Source organism: Perissodus microlepis, chromosome 7, assembly GCF_051167445.1.
Source record: "Perissodus microlepis isolate ML-2025 ecotype Zambia chromosome 7, ASM5116744v1, whole genome shotgun sequence".
Lineage (NCBI taxonomy): Eukaryota > Metazoa > Chordata > Actinopteri > Cichliformes > Cichlidae > Perissodus > Perissodus microlepis.
Window position 1 is genome coordinate 10,533,916 of NC_140467.1, and position 16,217 is coordinate 10,550,132.

The window sequence follows — 16,217 nt, forward strand, 5'->3', positions numbered from 1 at the left end:
AAGACAAGTTTATTCGACCACCTGTCATTAAATCTAGAACACACAAATATCATGGAACTGTGTCAAAAATTTGTTTAAAATTCAGAAATACTGAATTAGATTAACTGAATTCACATTTTTAAACCAACATTTAAACCATCACACTGGACTTCTCTGAGAAGTCAAAAATTAATCAAGCATAACATTCAACCACTAAAACTATTAAACTAATATTTCTGTTTAGAAATACAAGCAAATAATTGTAATTTGCAAATTAACCAAAAGATAATGATATACTTTACTATTTTTTTCCAGCTTTTTTGTAAAATTGTAACAATAGCAACAATAAATATATTTTAGCATAAAAATATAATTTTGATTAAAGAGCTTGCGTATACAGGTTAACCGTTAAAACATTAAAAAATGATTTTGGCAATTGCCAATTAATATAAGGTAGCTGTGGCATAAACCTAACACTGGGTCGTGGTCTAACGCAGCCTTTAATCTCAGTGTATAAACACATTTTTCAAGTTGCTGAGAGCTTCAGGACGTCGGTAAGTTTTATTAAATAACCATCTGGAAAGCCGGGAACTAAAATGTTGAGCTCTGTAACTTAATAGTAATGGTAATATTTTAGAGGCAAATCCTTATGCTAACAGGACAATATAGCAACTTAACTGTATATCTATGTCATCAAGCACATCCATTTTTAATGAGATATAATTCATCATCCTGTCTGTGCATCGAAGAAGTTATCATGATTTTCTATGTTCATGAAAGTTTGACTCAAATATGCATCAAGGGATTTACCTTGAGGAGGAGAGTAGCTTTTCTACATGAAATGGATATAACTGTTAGGTGAGGGTCATCCCTTTATCCTTGAGAAACTGAGAATCCATTCATTGGCTGGGCTTGAAAACCTGACTGACGCAAATGGATCATTGGGAATAGATGTGTCCCAGCAGTAATTATGTTACAACGCAGCTGCCGCACACTACCACACTACCACAGAGGTGGGTTGGGATGGGTGCGGGGTGCTTCTTTTAGTCTTGTTTCCCTTACATCTTTCCACATAGTTAACACAGTCATACTGTCTTCTGTCTCACACTCCCCTTCTCACTCTCTCTCTGTGTTGTTTTCTTTCTGTCTGTCTTTCATTGGCAAAAACTGCCGTCAAACCTAAACACACGTGAGCTGCAGTGGAAAGTTTCTGACTAACATTTATCCTGATCTGCTGACTGAATGTCTCATCCTTCTGTTAAATTACTCGTATAATGAGGAAAAAGTTGGTATCACATCATGTCACCTATTTGTCACTGTTGTCTTCCTGGCCTCTAGATCCCTACTGCCTATGCCTTGAAGCTAAAGCAAAATGTCTGTTTCGTTTTTTTTTTCTATTCTCCAGGCCTCCGTGGCACTAAGTCAGTTAAAAAAGAGACATGAAATTAATGTAATGTCAATGGCGTTTTCTCACGAAACCCCAAGGCACTTAGTCAAAGTCACCTTGCATAGTCCTCTCATCCCCTGACACTACTGCGAGAGTGAGATGGAGGATGTCTGTCTGCTAAGGTTGTCAGCATATGATGTCCTTCAGTTACAAGTTGTTATATCCACTCATCGTCATTCATATTTTGCAGATTGAATACGTGTCTGGTGTTTATCTGAAGAGCGACATCATTTCCACTCAGTCGTCTATACAGTATGCTGTAGCCCACAGTGAAGCGTATTCTCAGTGAGAACAAGTTCATCCTGTGGGGCTCTCTTTCCTTTTGATGTCATTTTGCAGGTGATAAGTAGCTTTCTGTCTCCTGGTCCCTGTCTTACACCACCATCCCCCAGCCCAAGCAAGGTGCTAGCAGCATGGAGGATTGTTTGAACTTGCATTGATCCATTGTGGGATTACAGCTGGGTCATTGGAGAGTTGGACTGAGCTTCCAGTCATCAGGGCAGATTAACCACTCGCTGTCTGCTTGGCTGCCATTTCAGTGCAGGCACTCACTGCTGGCTTTGTGACTGTCCCTACATGCAGGTCACTGTTTGCTTTTGAACAATGCATTTTTATACTTTCTTCATCGAATTAGCTTCAGACTGATTTAATATGCAGGGAAACGTATTACCTAATGCAATAAGGCAAGAAACATTCTAACAGTGCTTAAATCTGTAAGCAACCTATGAAAGACTTGCCATTCCTGATTTCAGTCTCAGTATTTTGGCCTGCAGGATCTTCTTTAGTGCAAACTGTATGAATTTTGTTTTTAACACGTTCAAGGTGTTCATATCATAAGCATTTTAGCCTTTCCTTGAAATGATATTCAAATCTCTCCTGTGTGAGAAATGTCACCCCCAAGCTATGCTTTACAGAGGAAGGGGAAGTGCTGCAGAAAGTCCATGTTTTGCAGACTGCCCCACCTCTCTACATTTCTCAAAGCCTCCTTTTTCACTTTTTTGTTCACATGCCCTTGCGATAGCTCATGTTAATTATGTCTCATTAGTTGCCTTGGAAACTGAGGTGAGGGAATGTATAACATGAGTTTAAAGAAAGGGAGAATTAAAAAGAGACGATGAAAAATAAATCATGAGAAATGGCATGAAAGAATAAAAAAAAGAAGGGGGAGGGCAAAAAAAAGGGGGGGGGGGATAGAGAAAGTGGTTGTTAAAGGATCAGCCGTGTGTCAGATTAGCATCAGGAGACATTAACACTAGTGATGCTGCTGGGGCCACAATACTGCCTTTCACTGCTGGAGAGGGAGATAAGCGCACTCTCACAAAAGGGAAGAGGGAGAGAGTGTGAGAGGGCTGGCTTGCCTCCACTCCCCTCAGGCCAACAGCCCCATTTACAGGTACAGCACCTCCTGATTAAAGCGAGAACAAAGAGGTGGATGTTCATTTCCTACTGCGCTGGTGTCAAGGCGCCATTGAAACAAATTGGTAAAACTGTGGATTTAGGCCGCTTCGCTTTATGTTTTCAGTCTGCCAGAAGCTAATCATAACCGAGCCGCAATGTTGACACTTTGAGTTTGATACACTTAAGAATGTCGTCATGGATTATTTCACAGAATCTGTGTGTCAATGCACATCAGATTACCGCGTGAGGCTGTTGCATGCTCGGGAATGTACTTCTGTCTTAATCATGTTGTTTATATATTAACTTGAGTTGTGAGCACCGTGATTCATTCTTATGTAACCATTGGAGTGTTTGAATAACTAGAAAAGGCCTCTGCCTGCTAATTGTAAAGTGAGTGGCCAAAAGCATCCTGTGCACGTCGTCCAGCCTGTGTAATGATCCTTACAGTAAACACAGTAAACAGACAGGGCAAAGCCACGAGAGATGAGCCTCTGTTGTTTAGTCTTCGACTTACATTCAGGATGATAATAAGGGGAAGGATCAGAAGGGAGGGTATCCCCAAGGTGGTCCCTCCCTTTCTTCCTCCCCACTGCCTTGCCCCGCTCCCTCTGTCTCCCCCACAGAGGGGCACTTTGAAAGGTCCTGAATAACAGGAAGTCGAGGGGCAGGAAGTTAAGTTTTGTCTGCCCACGGCCTGTGGTAGGATACTGAGGCTAACTCTGCCTTGCACAGGAAGTGCAACTGTCACGGCTATGCTTAAGACTTTGGCTGCTGTCCATCACCTTCAAAGAAGTTGAAGCGCGCTTGCTGCGTATAGCTACATATGGTGGGTACATCTTTAACACAAGCCACATAGGATGAATCTTCAAAATCTTCTTTGACACATTCTTATTATATTATGACGTTTGAGATGTTGAGTGGAAAAAAAAAGTTTGTAGTTTATAAGCTTCGTTACGGACTAACTGCATAGCACTGGCCTCGTTTTTAGTTCATTAGGCACATCTCACAACAGAAATGTAATTTTATGTTACCTTTTATATAGGGCAGCAGATGAGAGAGTAATGGTTCAACTTTGTGTGGAATGAGCGCAGGCTTACAAGGAGGGAGGGAGGAGGCTGGATCCAGTAATTACACTGGGAATTGAGCATGTTTTATTGATTGTGAAAGGGCTAGACCTGTCACCAAGCCTCCCAGTGTCTCAGTGGTCCGTCTTAAGGGAGGAGGAGGAGGACTAGCATTCTTGTCAGTTGACCAGTGTTGCACCTCATCACAGAGGATTGCTGCGGCTCTGTTAATAAACAACTGCAATGCTTAGTCACTTGTATAGGCATGGCATATTCTAAAACAGCGTGTTTGTTTAACAGCAGGTATAGTAGGGGATGCCATATTGACTTTATGTCAAGCTGTGGCCGTTGCTACAGTGACATGTTCTCTGCACATTGATTTATGTGTTACAAATGTTTGGTAAGCATCTTTCAGAAGTGCTGGATTGGTTTATATCAAAGTGAACCAGGTGTGTCACATCAAGGTCTTTGTAATGTAGTGTTGTTATACAATGTGCTGTTTTGTGTGCACAAACTAAAGCTTCTCCTAAATGCAAAATCATTTAGTATCTGTGTGGCTTTTCATGAAAAAGCTCGAGGTAATGTTGGATTCACAGTAGATATGGTTTCTGTACGTGGAGGCAGCCATTCAGACATGTGGGTTTGTAGAAATGTTTCCTGCAGTGTCTTTATGAAACTGCAACATTACAATGCATCAACCTCATAATGACAAATAGCCAAGAAGAGCAAAAAATGTAATGCTGGAAAAACTAACACTAAAGCTAACATTAGTGAGCCGCATGAGTCATTTCTAGTTTTACAGAACTGGAAGCCTTGCACTATCTTCCAATCAGATTATTGTGCAGCACATGCAGAAGGCAGAGAAGAATAAGTGGTAGTATTAAACATGCGATCTTCTAGCTGTAAATCAACAAAGCGGAATAAAAAAGTGTATTTAATATGGAACTTTGATGCTAATCCATTCACCTCGGTCACTATCAACACCGTTCATCCATTTCCATGCATCTTTGTGCAAACAAGGTGACTTCATCTTCTTCGTCTACTTTGCTACTACCCACAGAATGTTTTATAATTTACTGAGTGGAACCTTTTGCAGCTGGTAAAGGACCAATGTGTATTATTTAGTGGCCACTTGCAGTGAAGGTAAGATAACAAAAACCCAGTTATCATTTTAAGGTAATTTTACACAAATTAAAACACTCAAATCGCTGCCAGTAGACTTCCACTAAATCACTCTGCTGGAAAGAAAGAGGTTTTACTGTTGACAGTGAGTTTACAGGAGACAGCTGCGTGACTATACTGTACATTTTTTCTAAGGTGGGCTCATAGCCTCATATGGTATCCTGGTTCTGGTTCAGTGCTTTTCTCCTTTTATGTTTATTGTCTATGTCTCTGTTTCCTACGCACATGCACACTCACTTGTACAAAGAGCACATGATTTAGGCCATAAACAGATACTCTGTCCCATTCCAACACTCACGAGAAGTTAAGAGTGTCACGCAGAAACACGCACTCTGCTACAGTGCAGACATTGTTCTACTTTGTAATCTGAACATCTTTTGACATGTTTATCCGGTTGGTAAGACCAGCTGAATTATCCCACTCACTTCAGGACGTTGAAATTGCGTTATTTATTCTACGCCAAAGTATATTGTGATAACCACAGTAACACATCAGTGATTGCTGTTGTTCAAGTCTTGAAAATAATGTCTTGTTAGCTAGCCACTTTAGATTTTGACTAACTTGTGATGAATATGGACACTAAGTTTGGAGCGTGGCACACCTGCAGTCTGAAGGCTCTCTCAGCTTGTCATTTCGTATCTGTGGAAGATAAAATGTCACGACACAGCCTATTATGCCTCTAGACTTGAACTGTCCTCCGGTGACAGCTCCTCTGCAAAACGGGAGGAAAGAATGTGTACGCGCTGCTTATACTCGCATTACACTGAACCTATTCACATATGCACACATTCAAATAACAGGCCAGTGGTTAGTTCAGACTAGCCTTGGCAAGTGATTAGATAAAACATCTCAAAACTGACACCATATTCACATGCACAGATAAAACTTGACAAACACAGAGGAGGAGCAAAATGAACTTCAGGGTGGCCAGTGTATTTCTTTAGTGGAATAGACACCCTTTGCCCAGGGCTCACTTTAATTCAAACATTAGTTTGTGTGTAAAATGCTGAATGAACAAGAGCACTGTCATTCTCCCTGGCCTGTTGTGATGTGGTTTGGGGAAATTCTTTGTGGGGGTTCAGACAGTTTCTTTCCTGGCTCAGACAGCCACGCGTGGGAAGTTAGCAAGGTGATCTCAGTCAAGTTTGCCTACAGTGGAGCCCCGATTCAGACAGCCAGACACCATAATGCCAGTCCATCTGTAACCCATAATGACTGTGTGCCACTGCAACTGGTCATTTTCATTTTCACTGCCAAATCGGCCCCTGGCTTCCTCACCTCGCAACTGCTGACTGCATCTAAAGGCCCGAGTTGTTAACCTTTCTACATTTGTACTCATGGGGGAAATATAGTTGTTTGGACATTTTCTATTTGCTGGGTGTAAGTGATGGATGTGCCTCCAGGGAGGGGGCTATATCTCTTCTTCCAGAGAAGTAGAGACAGGACAGAGTTAGATGTTCCTTGGGGAACACTGTGATCTGAACCACTGGCCAGGTTACAAGCTCATATGGGAATATATTCCAACTTCTTTTTATCCCTCTGGCTTATCCTATAACCCTGGAGATTTCAACCACCCTATTGTAAGACCAAACTATGCTCTCCCTCTTCATCATCTTAACAGCAAAGCTGGCATCAGTGTAACCAAGCTGAGACCGTAAAAAAAATATTACTGGCTGAGGAAGGTACAGTTTTTTTTCAAATAAATCAATTTGTTTCAGGAAAAACTCTGCTATCAAAGCCAGTTACCAAAAACGTTAGTTATGCTATGTATTGCGCATCATTTCATCCCAGTCTGTGTCACGGATGGGTCACTGGTGTCCCTTGATAACTTTTATGTGGCCAATATAAACGTTATGGGATAAAAAAAAGAATGAACTACTGTACATTTCATTCTGTAAACCCAGAATTAGAGAAAGGGAGTGTCATGCATAGAGTTCAACTACTCTGTTAAAGCCACCAAACCCAACCTGCTCCCTTTACCATCGTGTATGCCTGCTTTTAACTGTGTGTGAGTAACAATCCAGATGGTCCCTCTCCTAAGAGGACACAGTGTCCATAATTTGCCTTCTCGGGACAGCATGATCTTCTTTTGAAAACTGGCTATGTGTACAGGTGGGGGGAGAGACTGACTAAAAGTTTTTGTTTAATAAAAACCTTGCATTCTGTGTTAAATGTGTGAAATAGTGTTAAATGTAAGCATAAGACAAATGCTAACTTAAAGTAGGCGAGTATACTAAAAGTTTGGCATTTATAGAAATGCACTTCTTCACTTTCTTTAAAAGACTTTTGTGGAAGAATTTATACCTCTCCTCAAAGTCAAATGAACAACTAGTTTCTGGTTATCTTACCTTAGCTTAACTTATTACAAAGCCTGGAAATAGAGAAATGGTTAACCTGAATCTCTGTCAAGGGAACTAAATTTGCCTACAAGTTCAGAGCTCACTTAGTCACACCAGTTGAAACCAGTTGCCAGGCAACGACCAGAGACTCCAGGAAGGTAGTGCTCTCAGCCAAGAAATAACCAAGCAAATAACCCTTAATAAGATATTGAATTGTTTTTTTCCCCTTGACTCTTAACTTTTTATAGACTTAGCACAGATTACTTGCTAATTGGTGTACTTCAGAGGTTCTGGGGGGGTGTAGTTTGTCACCTTTGGACAAAAGTTTCCATTCGCTTTTCTAATTTAAAACACCACCTACTTTGGTATTAATTTTAACTTTGTCAGAAAAATATAAAACCTAACAAAATGTCAAACTGTTCTTTCAAAATATGAGCTTCTAATTGGAAAAAAACACAATAAATGTCAAGGAGACTTGAATAGTTCCTTCCCATTTAGGGTGAACCTGCCTTTCAGTGATTTCAGCTGTGGAACAATTGAAGCAGTCAAAGAGATAACAGCACGCTATGCAGGTCTCATAGTTTCTGTATGTGCTTGAGTACAAAATGCAGAACCCTCTGGTACTTTGGGAGATGTTGTTGGGTGTCATATTAACTTTCAGTTTTTCTCTTTCTCTTTTGGTCCTCTTTCAGATCCTGGTGTGGTCTGCTGAAGAACAAAGAGTGTCTTGAGAAGTGTGAGAGCCAATATAAGAAGAGAGACTTTTGCACAATGTGCTAGGAGAGAGGAGGAAGAACGAGTGTTGTTTTTCTGATATTGTCGAGGTGTCAGAGAACCAGGAAAGGAGACAACCATGGGGCGAAAGAAGATACAGATCACGAGGATCATGGACGAAAGGAACAGGCAGGTGAGTGGGACAGAGATAACAGTTCATCTATATATCTATGTTTGTCTGTGTCTAATCTAAGACTGTTTTAAAAGATGCTTCTGTATCTTTACATGCTTCTCTGTATCTATCTGACGGTTACAGTTTTTCTCTGTTTTCCTTCTTGGAAAAGTTCAGCAGCTGTCATGGTGTGCAAGGATCTGAACAGACATACCTCCCTCCCCAAAGTCCCAGCCAGCTGAACAGGGACCATGACATTTCTTTGTCAGTGCGGTCGCATTTACAGACATGATTCCCTTGCCACCCTGCAATTTCAACCAGAGAAGTTGATGAGGCAGCAGCAGGTCTGGGCCGCAGCGGGGGCCTCATGGCGTGGGAGTGAACTGAGTGTTGCAAGAAGTGCAGCGGGCTGCCTGTGGCCTTCCCACACTATAGGGCTTGTCCCCTGGCCCGGCAGTATGGCTGGGGCCCTTTGCTGTAGCCCTGTGTGTTTGCAGCTGTTTGGTAGTAATTAGGAGCAGCCACTGCACCACAGCACCCTCTCATTTGTAGGGTGGGTCAGAAGGACACACAGCACCCTTCTTTGCCTTGGCCTCGCTGGTCCCGACTAGCCACAAAGCGGGAAAGAGCTGGAATTCACTCTGTCTGCTCATGTTAAATATAAACTCCTAAACAGCAAAACAGTAAAAAAAAACAGCCTGGGTCTGTTTGAAACATGAATAACAGGTGCATATATCTATAGCAGAAATGGTATGTCTTATTTAGCTACGCTCCCTATGATTTAAGAGCTAAGTTAAGGAAGCATGTGCACTGTTTCTGACAAATTATACCAATTAATGCAGATACATAGGTTTCCTGTATCTAGATAGAACGCATCTGGTTAACATCGGCTAAACATGATTAATTATGTGGTAATATGCAGTTGGTACTCTGACTATGTTTCTATCTGTGAGGCTAGCAGTTCAGTCAAGTGCAAAACAAAATTCCACAGTGTGGGCCAATTATCAGCACTACACCTGGTTCTGGGTGGGTTCCAAATAGGGGGGCGTTAGGGGAATCGGTCTAAGCTCGTTGGTGGTATCCAAGCTCTATTCAGTCACCTGTGACATGAAGGAAAAAAAGAACATAAAGTTATATGAAAACAGGTTGTTTTCCGATTGCTAGGCGAGCAGGTTAACTCTTCAGAAGATCCATTCTTTGCACTGCATATATGAGGTGGTGAGGGGACACATTTTGCAGTGTTGTTTTACGGGAAAGTAAAGCTGAAGAGCTTATTATTAACATGCCTTCCAAAGTCTAGTGTTTGCATCAGATTTTAAATGTCTGACTGGATAATTTGTGAGAAAGTTTATCAGCAGCATGCAGGCATTTCAGCTTACATTTAGCATTTAGTTTGGTTTTAGCTGGCTCAGCAGAGAATTTGCTGTGACAATAGGCTGTGCTAAAATAAAGCTTTGGTATAAGGTGATGTATGCGTGTGGCTTTTTTTTTTTGTCTCTCGTTTTTTTTCCGTGGGCCATGAAGCGCACAGTGCCATCTCCCTTGGGCGTGCTCCTAACCAAGGGGGAATAGCCATTAGCATATGTTCCCCATTGTCAGGAGACAGTTTAAATCTTTGCTGTTAGTTTTCCATAGTGTAACACTGAAATGAAAGAGGTCCTTAAGTGGACTAATTAGACAGTATTTCTATAGAGGATGTTGTGTAAGGACAACAGGGGCTCCCTTGCATTGTCTCTGCAAGTGTTTTAGGAGGGTTGTTAACCCTTCAGGATTTATAACACTGTGTGTGACACAGGCTGAGAAGGTAAGTAGTTACAGCGTAGTGCAAGCTGTGAACTTCGCAGGTAGGTTTATATTCTAATGAAGTGTGTTGTGCATGTATGACAAATTGATGTGTAACTGTTTAATACATCATGTGTAGGGTAGAGTATTTTTGTGCCGCTTTCTGCTGTTTGACCTGGCAGAGATGCACTGGAGAATGAGACATGGAGCAAACTGAGGTCGTATAATGCTTACTGTACAACTGCAAAGAGCCAGTTTCTGTTCCATGGCTTGGCTAAATGATGGCAGCAGTAGAGTCATCAGCTAGACCGACTTTACTGATTGCAAATGAATGCAAGATAACAACCTGCACCATTCTTCTGATTTGATGTATTCACAGCAATTATTACCTTTTGAGACACAGACAGGTACAGGCATCATGTGCAGATTGAAAGGTTCTTATATTTTCCTCTTTTACTTTGAGTTTCTAGAAGAGTGGACGGACCAGTAAGAAAATTTAGTCTTCAACAATAGAAAGTTGTCATTCTTTCAGACTTCAGAGGTTTGGAACTCATGTTCTTTACAAAATAACAATAGTAGGGCCAAGAGCACTGAGCCAATTCAGTGCGTTTTACCTTCTTCCCAAAGCAGCTGCGATTTTTGTGAAACTATAGGGAGAACAGTAGTGAAGAAGCCAAGGTATGCATCAGTCTCGTAAGTTAGTGTACATGTTGGTGAGGCCTAGTGAGCAGTGTCTAGTGACGTCCTCTGGATGCCATTAAGCAGGCTCACTGGGGGTAATTGTCCAAGTCATTAAAAGTTTGATGATTTTGCTGCTGGGTGGAGGGTTGCCTGCCCTTGCTGTGGCTCATTTTGGATTTTGCTCCAGCACGTCAAATGCCTGTAGGCAAGCAGAGACTCTCTCTCACTTACTCTCCAGGGAGCAACACAGCACATAGCGCCTCTTTTTCAGCTTTCACTCAGTCCTGAAGTTCTGAGCAGTCATTGTTATATATTTTTTTAATTGATATATATTTTTGACACTTAAAGAGTTTGTTGATATTTGTTGCATCATCTCTTTATTGTTTGGTGTGTGAAAGTCCAAAAGGAAAGTGGAAATAGTGCTTGTGTCCATTAATTAGCTGATCTCGTCTTGGTTTTAGACAGGGCAGCAGGTTTACTTAGAGTATATTGAACACAACACACTCTCTCAGTTACAGTTTTCAATAAACAGAACAAATTAATTATCCATTAAATGCATCATTCTTGTTATTGATTAGAGATATTTCCAGGAAACCTACTTACATTTTGTTACCTTGCATGTCATCGTCTCCGCTAAACAGGATCCGTCACAGCTACTGTAGGTTTCAAGGTCAATCCCACCCACTGGATTAGCCCATTGTGCCTTCGAATGTCCACATGGGGTTCCTCGGGCTGTCCTCTCTCTCAGAGAGAGCTGATCCAGGCAGACAGTCACAGTGGCCCTGGCTCATCTCCTAAGCCCACACACTCTGCCACTGCGGAGCCAGGGCAGCAGCCACAGGGCCTGGGTCACTCTGCCAGCTGGTGCCAGACTTCACTGTCTCTGAAGCCTGCTCTCATGTCTGCCATAGGGGCTGTCAGAGGTGACATGAGGTTCTAATAAGGCCGCTAGCTCCTCACCCCTCTGAAGGTGTTAGTGACTCAGGCATCTCCTGCCATGCTCCAGTCACAGCTGCACTCTCAGTCCCAGATGTCTTGTTTGTCATCTTGGCACCTCTGCCTGCGGACAGACATTGATAGACCATTTGATTGACAAGTCAGTTCTGTGTGAATGTGTGTATTGGAGTTTGTTGTAGCATATGCTGTTATATGCTACACAAGTTTCCGTGGCAGAGCCTGTCTTGTGAATGTTGAAGACAATAAAACATAAACCGAATACAGCAGTAAAAGCATACATGACAGACCCATGCTTGTATGTTTACACTAAAGGTCTATACGTTGTGCAGTTAAACTTTCCATTGCATTTTACCAGCTAAGCAGGTCTATAATTATTTTTAACAAACAGGCAACTGTATTGCTGATGAGACCAAATTTACTTGTTGCCGTTCATATGCAGTTTTTTAAATTTACCCCTTGACTATGATTTTGTCCGTTCCAAAGAAGGTTTCCCCATTACCTGAACTTGCTATCGCTTAGGGAAAGATAGAACTGCAGCAGCATTTAGTTTGGTCTGCTATAAAAATATAAAAAATAAAAAGTAAATTACCTACCTCAATTAAAGCTCTATAAACATAGGTTGTGGTGGTGGGGCTCTTGGGAAGAAGGTAGAAATGCAGAAAGTGTGAATTGAGAGTGGAATTACTACTTTATCTAGACATTGAGAGAGCTTCTTAAAACATCAGAGAGTTTTCAGTGTGGCAGAGGCTCACTGATCTGCTGGGTATTGTGTGAGCTGTTAAAATGACCTTATCAAGCCTAGAAAGCTGGGATCACTTAAATGTGTTGGAAGTTTAAATGTGGCCTGTCTTTTTTCGCCACGGCATACGATTTTTGTGAACAACTGTAAGATGCACTGGAACAGTGTGGTGTAGAATTTTACAATACTGAGGCTAATCCTGTCGCTGTGAATTACATGAATTAGTCAGGGAGTTAGACTAAATTTGCACCACATCTTACTGCAGGAGCGATTCGAAAAAATGCTAAAACCGCATCGAGTGTGTTTGTGGGTGTATTTGACTCGGTGAAGCATAGGAAAGCTTTGCCATTGAACCTCCCACTTGACCTCAAGGATGTCTGTGGTTTTCCACTGTCGCACCAGTCACCCCAGAAAAGATGGGGGTGGATTGAGGTTTGTGCATTTGTGAATGCTGGTCCATATGCCCCAAACCTTTTTTTTTTTTTTTTTTTTTTTTTTGTGTTGTGACCCATCAAATTTAGACGGACCTCTTACATGTTCTAACAAAAGGATAAAAATAGGGCAATCGGTTACAAAATAACCTAAGTGTGTATGTACAGAAGAATAATATGCTTGTCACATTTTAATGGAAGTGTGAGCAGTAGCTAGCCCTTGTAGAGTTACTCTGTCTGTGGCTGGGGCAAGGACCAGGTCTCAGTACTGCTGCTGAGGTTGAAATGAAGCGATGCCTGGGTCAGCAGCTCTGCACTCAGCACAGCCATGCATCCAGGTGGAACAAAGTCTTCGCTCAGCATCTCATCCTGGGCTTCCTGCTGAAAGGTGACATCTCCATGGCTTAACAGCCACATTCATCTGCTAAAAAGCATACAATTTGTTAATCGTTTTCCCACATGACAGTCGCTGCTTTCCAGTTGGTTAGGCAAACAAATACGCAAGCGGGTAAATGAGCGAGTGGGCATCGCTGGTGTTTAATCAGAGGAGACTAGTATCAGGTGGTTACAACTCCAACTAGGTAGAAAGAGGCTGGTCCCGGCTTGATCCCCCACTGTGTGTCCACCTTAAGAAAATGCTTTTTTCCCCTGTCAGCCAAACTCACTCAAACACTCTGTAACTGTGATTTGTAAGGAAACATGTTATTTGGTTCAGCTTCTCCTGTACTTAAACCTTGTGATTTTAAGAAATTTCATGTTAGAATTTTGTTTTGTCATATGAGCTTGAATAAGATTTGTGCAGTGAAAAGAAAATGACAGCAGGACAGGCTCCGGTGTGTCTATAACAGGAATAATGATCCAGTGTAATTACCTGTAGCGTGGAAGATTTAAAATTCATTTATCACAGCTGTAGTGACCCCGCTGCCTTAGCGGTTACACATACACTATGCAACACATAAGATTATACTGCATTATACCAGTTAAAATGAGGGTATAGCTGCGAGCTGTGACCAATTAAAGTTGAACAAAGCAAGCTCATCTCCTCAACTCCTCTCTTAGTAGGTCAGTAAAACTGATGGAGGATATAGACCCCATGCACTGCTTTTTAAGACGGAAAGCTCTGAGCGCAGCTTTTACTAGCACATTCTCAAGCCACAATTTGACAAGACATATGCTGTGAAAAGTCAGATTAAAAAAAAGCAACGCATTTCCAAAACAGATTTCTGCACACAAGCGAGACAACGGCTGTATTTGTGTCCAGTTTCCTCACTAATAATGTTTTTAGTTTGAGAAATGAGTGTAGCTTACTGTAAAGAGGTAGTGTAACATAATGACACATGTGAATTGGTGTGAGTGACCACAGAGACAGAGCTGCAGAGCTACAGGACAGAAAGTCACTTTGCAGAGGGTTGCGTTACCATTGGAGTGATGTATGACCCAAAGTCCCATCTGAGGGCTCGTGTTACAAGGCTTATGCTGCACTACAGAGATAGCTTTCCGTATATGGAGACAGGGGCTACAGTAATGTATGGACCCCTGTTGTTGCCAAAGCTCTGACTCAGCTCGCTGACTCGTGGCTCTAACCCTGACCTCTGGCCCGATAACTAGACATTTCAGATATGCACTATGTTATTTCAGTTGTTACTAAAGCAGAAATGAATTTGTTATCTGTCATCTTGTTTACAGTAGTGTTGTTGCCTTTCTTATCTTGTGTTACCATGCTTGTTTCTAATGTTTTTTTCTACTATACATCTCTGCTGCAGTTCACTCAAGTGTTGTATTTATGTTGAAATATCAGCTATTTAGCACATGGACAGTTTACATACAAACATTCCTTTATAAGATCCACCTGGATCGATTATACGCTGCTTACAGGGCTTAATGCAGAAGTATCTAGCAGTTTTACAGACAGCACTGACAGTGGCTGTTATTATTATTGTTGATAGTACTTCTCTGCATTTACGTGAAGATTTTAAATGTATTTCAAAAAAATATGTAAATACCCCTTTTACCACTAATAATCACACAGCAACTACTGACTACAGCTTTTCGTTGTAATGAGAATGCTAAAGTGCAAATTAAACCAAACTGTGTGTACAAATAAAAATGTTCTCCGTTGGCTGCTTTCTGTGTTTCCTCAGGTTACCTTCACAAAGAGGAAGTTTGGCTTGATGAAAAAGGCCTATGAGCTGAGCGTACTATGTGACTGTGAGATCGCCCTCATCATTTTCAACAGCTCCAACAAACTGTTCCAGTACGCCAGCACAGACATGGACAAAGTGTTGCTGAAATACACAGAGTACAACGAGCCCCACGAGAGCAGAACCAACTCTGACATTGTAGAGGTGAGCAAGCACCGCTTTCTTAATTTGCAATAAAAAACTTCTTTCACACCATGCCATTTTAACCTCACACTGAGCATGTAGTTTATCTTCCTTATGCTTTGTTATACAAAACATATCCTCGGGTTTATGCAGGCTAAATTATTTTATTGCTTGGCTTCCACTTTAAAAGACGTATGTATTCTTTGATAACCATTGGCTTGGTTTGTAAGTGCTGTCAGGAACAAATAGCAGTTTCCTTCTAGTCACCATTCAGATAGGGCACAGGAGGTCTGCACTCTCTGATAAGTTCAGCTTCTCTTAGGCCCATCAACTGACGTGGAAAACCTATCTCTGCACACTCATGCACACAGTAGCTGCCGACCACCATTGCTAACCTTGTTTCCCATAGATACTGTACCTGCAGGGCACAGCTCTCTGGCTACTCCTCAGCACACACAGTTAGCTTGCCCAATGCTGCAGTATTTTTTTCAGAGAAATACAGTGTTTAGTACATTCCATACAGCTTTATAAAACTCAACAAGCACTTGGGTTTCCTGGCAGCTCCTGCATGCCCAGCAACTAGCGGAAGAGTAAGCCACTTGTTATGCCAGCATACAAAACTGTCAGCCAAAAGCGTAAAAGCCAAAGTAAATGAGAATAATTAGGGATACATCCTGTTCCAAACATCTTGCATTGGCACATGTGTGGTTTCTCAGCTTATTCAAGATCTGCTTTAAGAGGCCGGTATCTTCATTCTGACTAGATGAAAGCACACACAATGTATGTTAATGCCTATTGATGGAATCCACACTCTCAGTATGAAGTTGCCCATTAATCTTTATTGCTATTATTTGAAATAGACTTAGATGATAATTTTCTGCAGCAAGACACTTTTTAATAGACCATGCAAACTGCTACATCCCAATTCTCTGTTTTTACTGCCACCTGCCCACTAAAACATATAGCATTTTTATTACTCCTGCACTATTAAGAGACATTAAGAGTTTC

General features: G+C 41.5%; 1 protein-coding gene across 8 annotated transcripts in view; it reads left to right on the forward strand.

Annotated features, from left to right (window-relative positions):
- The window catches only part of mef2aa (myocyte enhancer factor 2aa), a 64,127-nt gene that overhangs the window by 13,388 nt on the left and 34,522 nt on the right, over positions 1 to 16,217 (forward strand). For all 8 annotated transcript variants that reach the window (XM_084933351.1, XM_084933350.1, XM_084933355.1 and 5 more), the window contains 2 exons: positions 8,102 to 8,316; positions 15,027 to 15,230. In XM_084933351.1, the coding sequence (XP_084789477.1) occupies positions 8,263 to 8,316; positions 15,027 to 15,230 (258 nt within the window). In that variant the 5' untranslated portion in view covers positions 8,102 to 8,262. The remainder of the gene's footprint in view (positions 1 to 8,101; positions 8,317 to 15,026; positions 15,231 to 16,217) is intronic.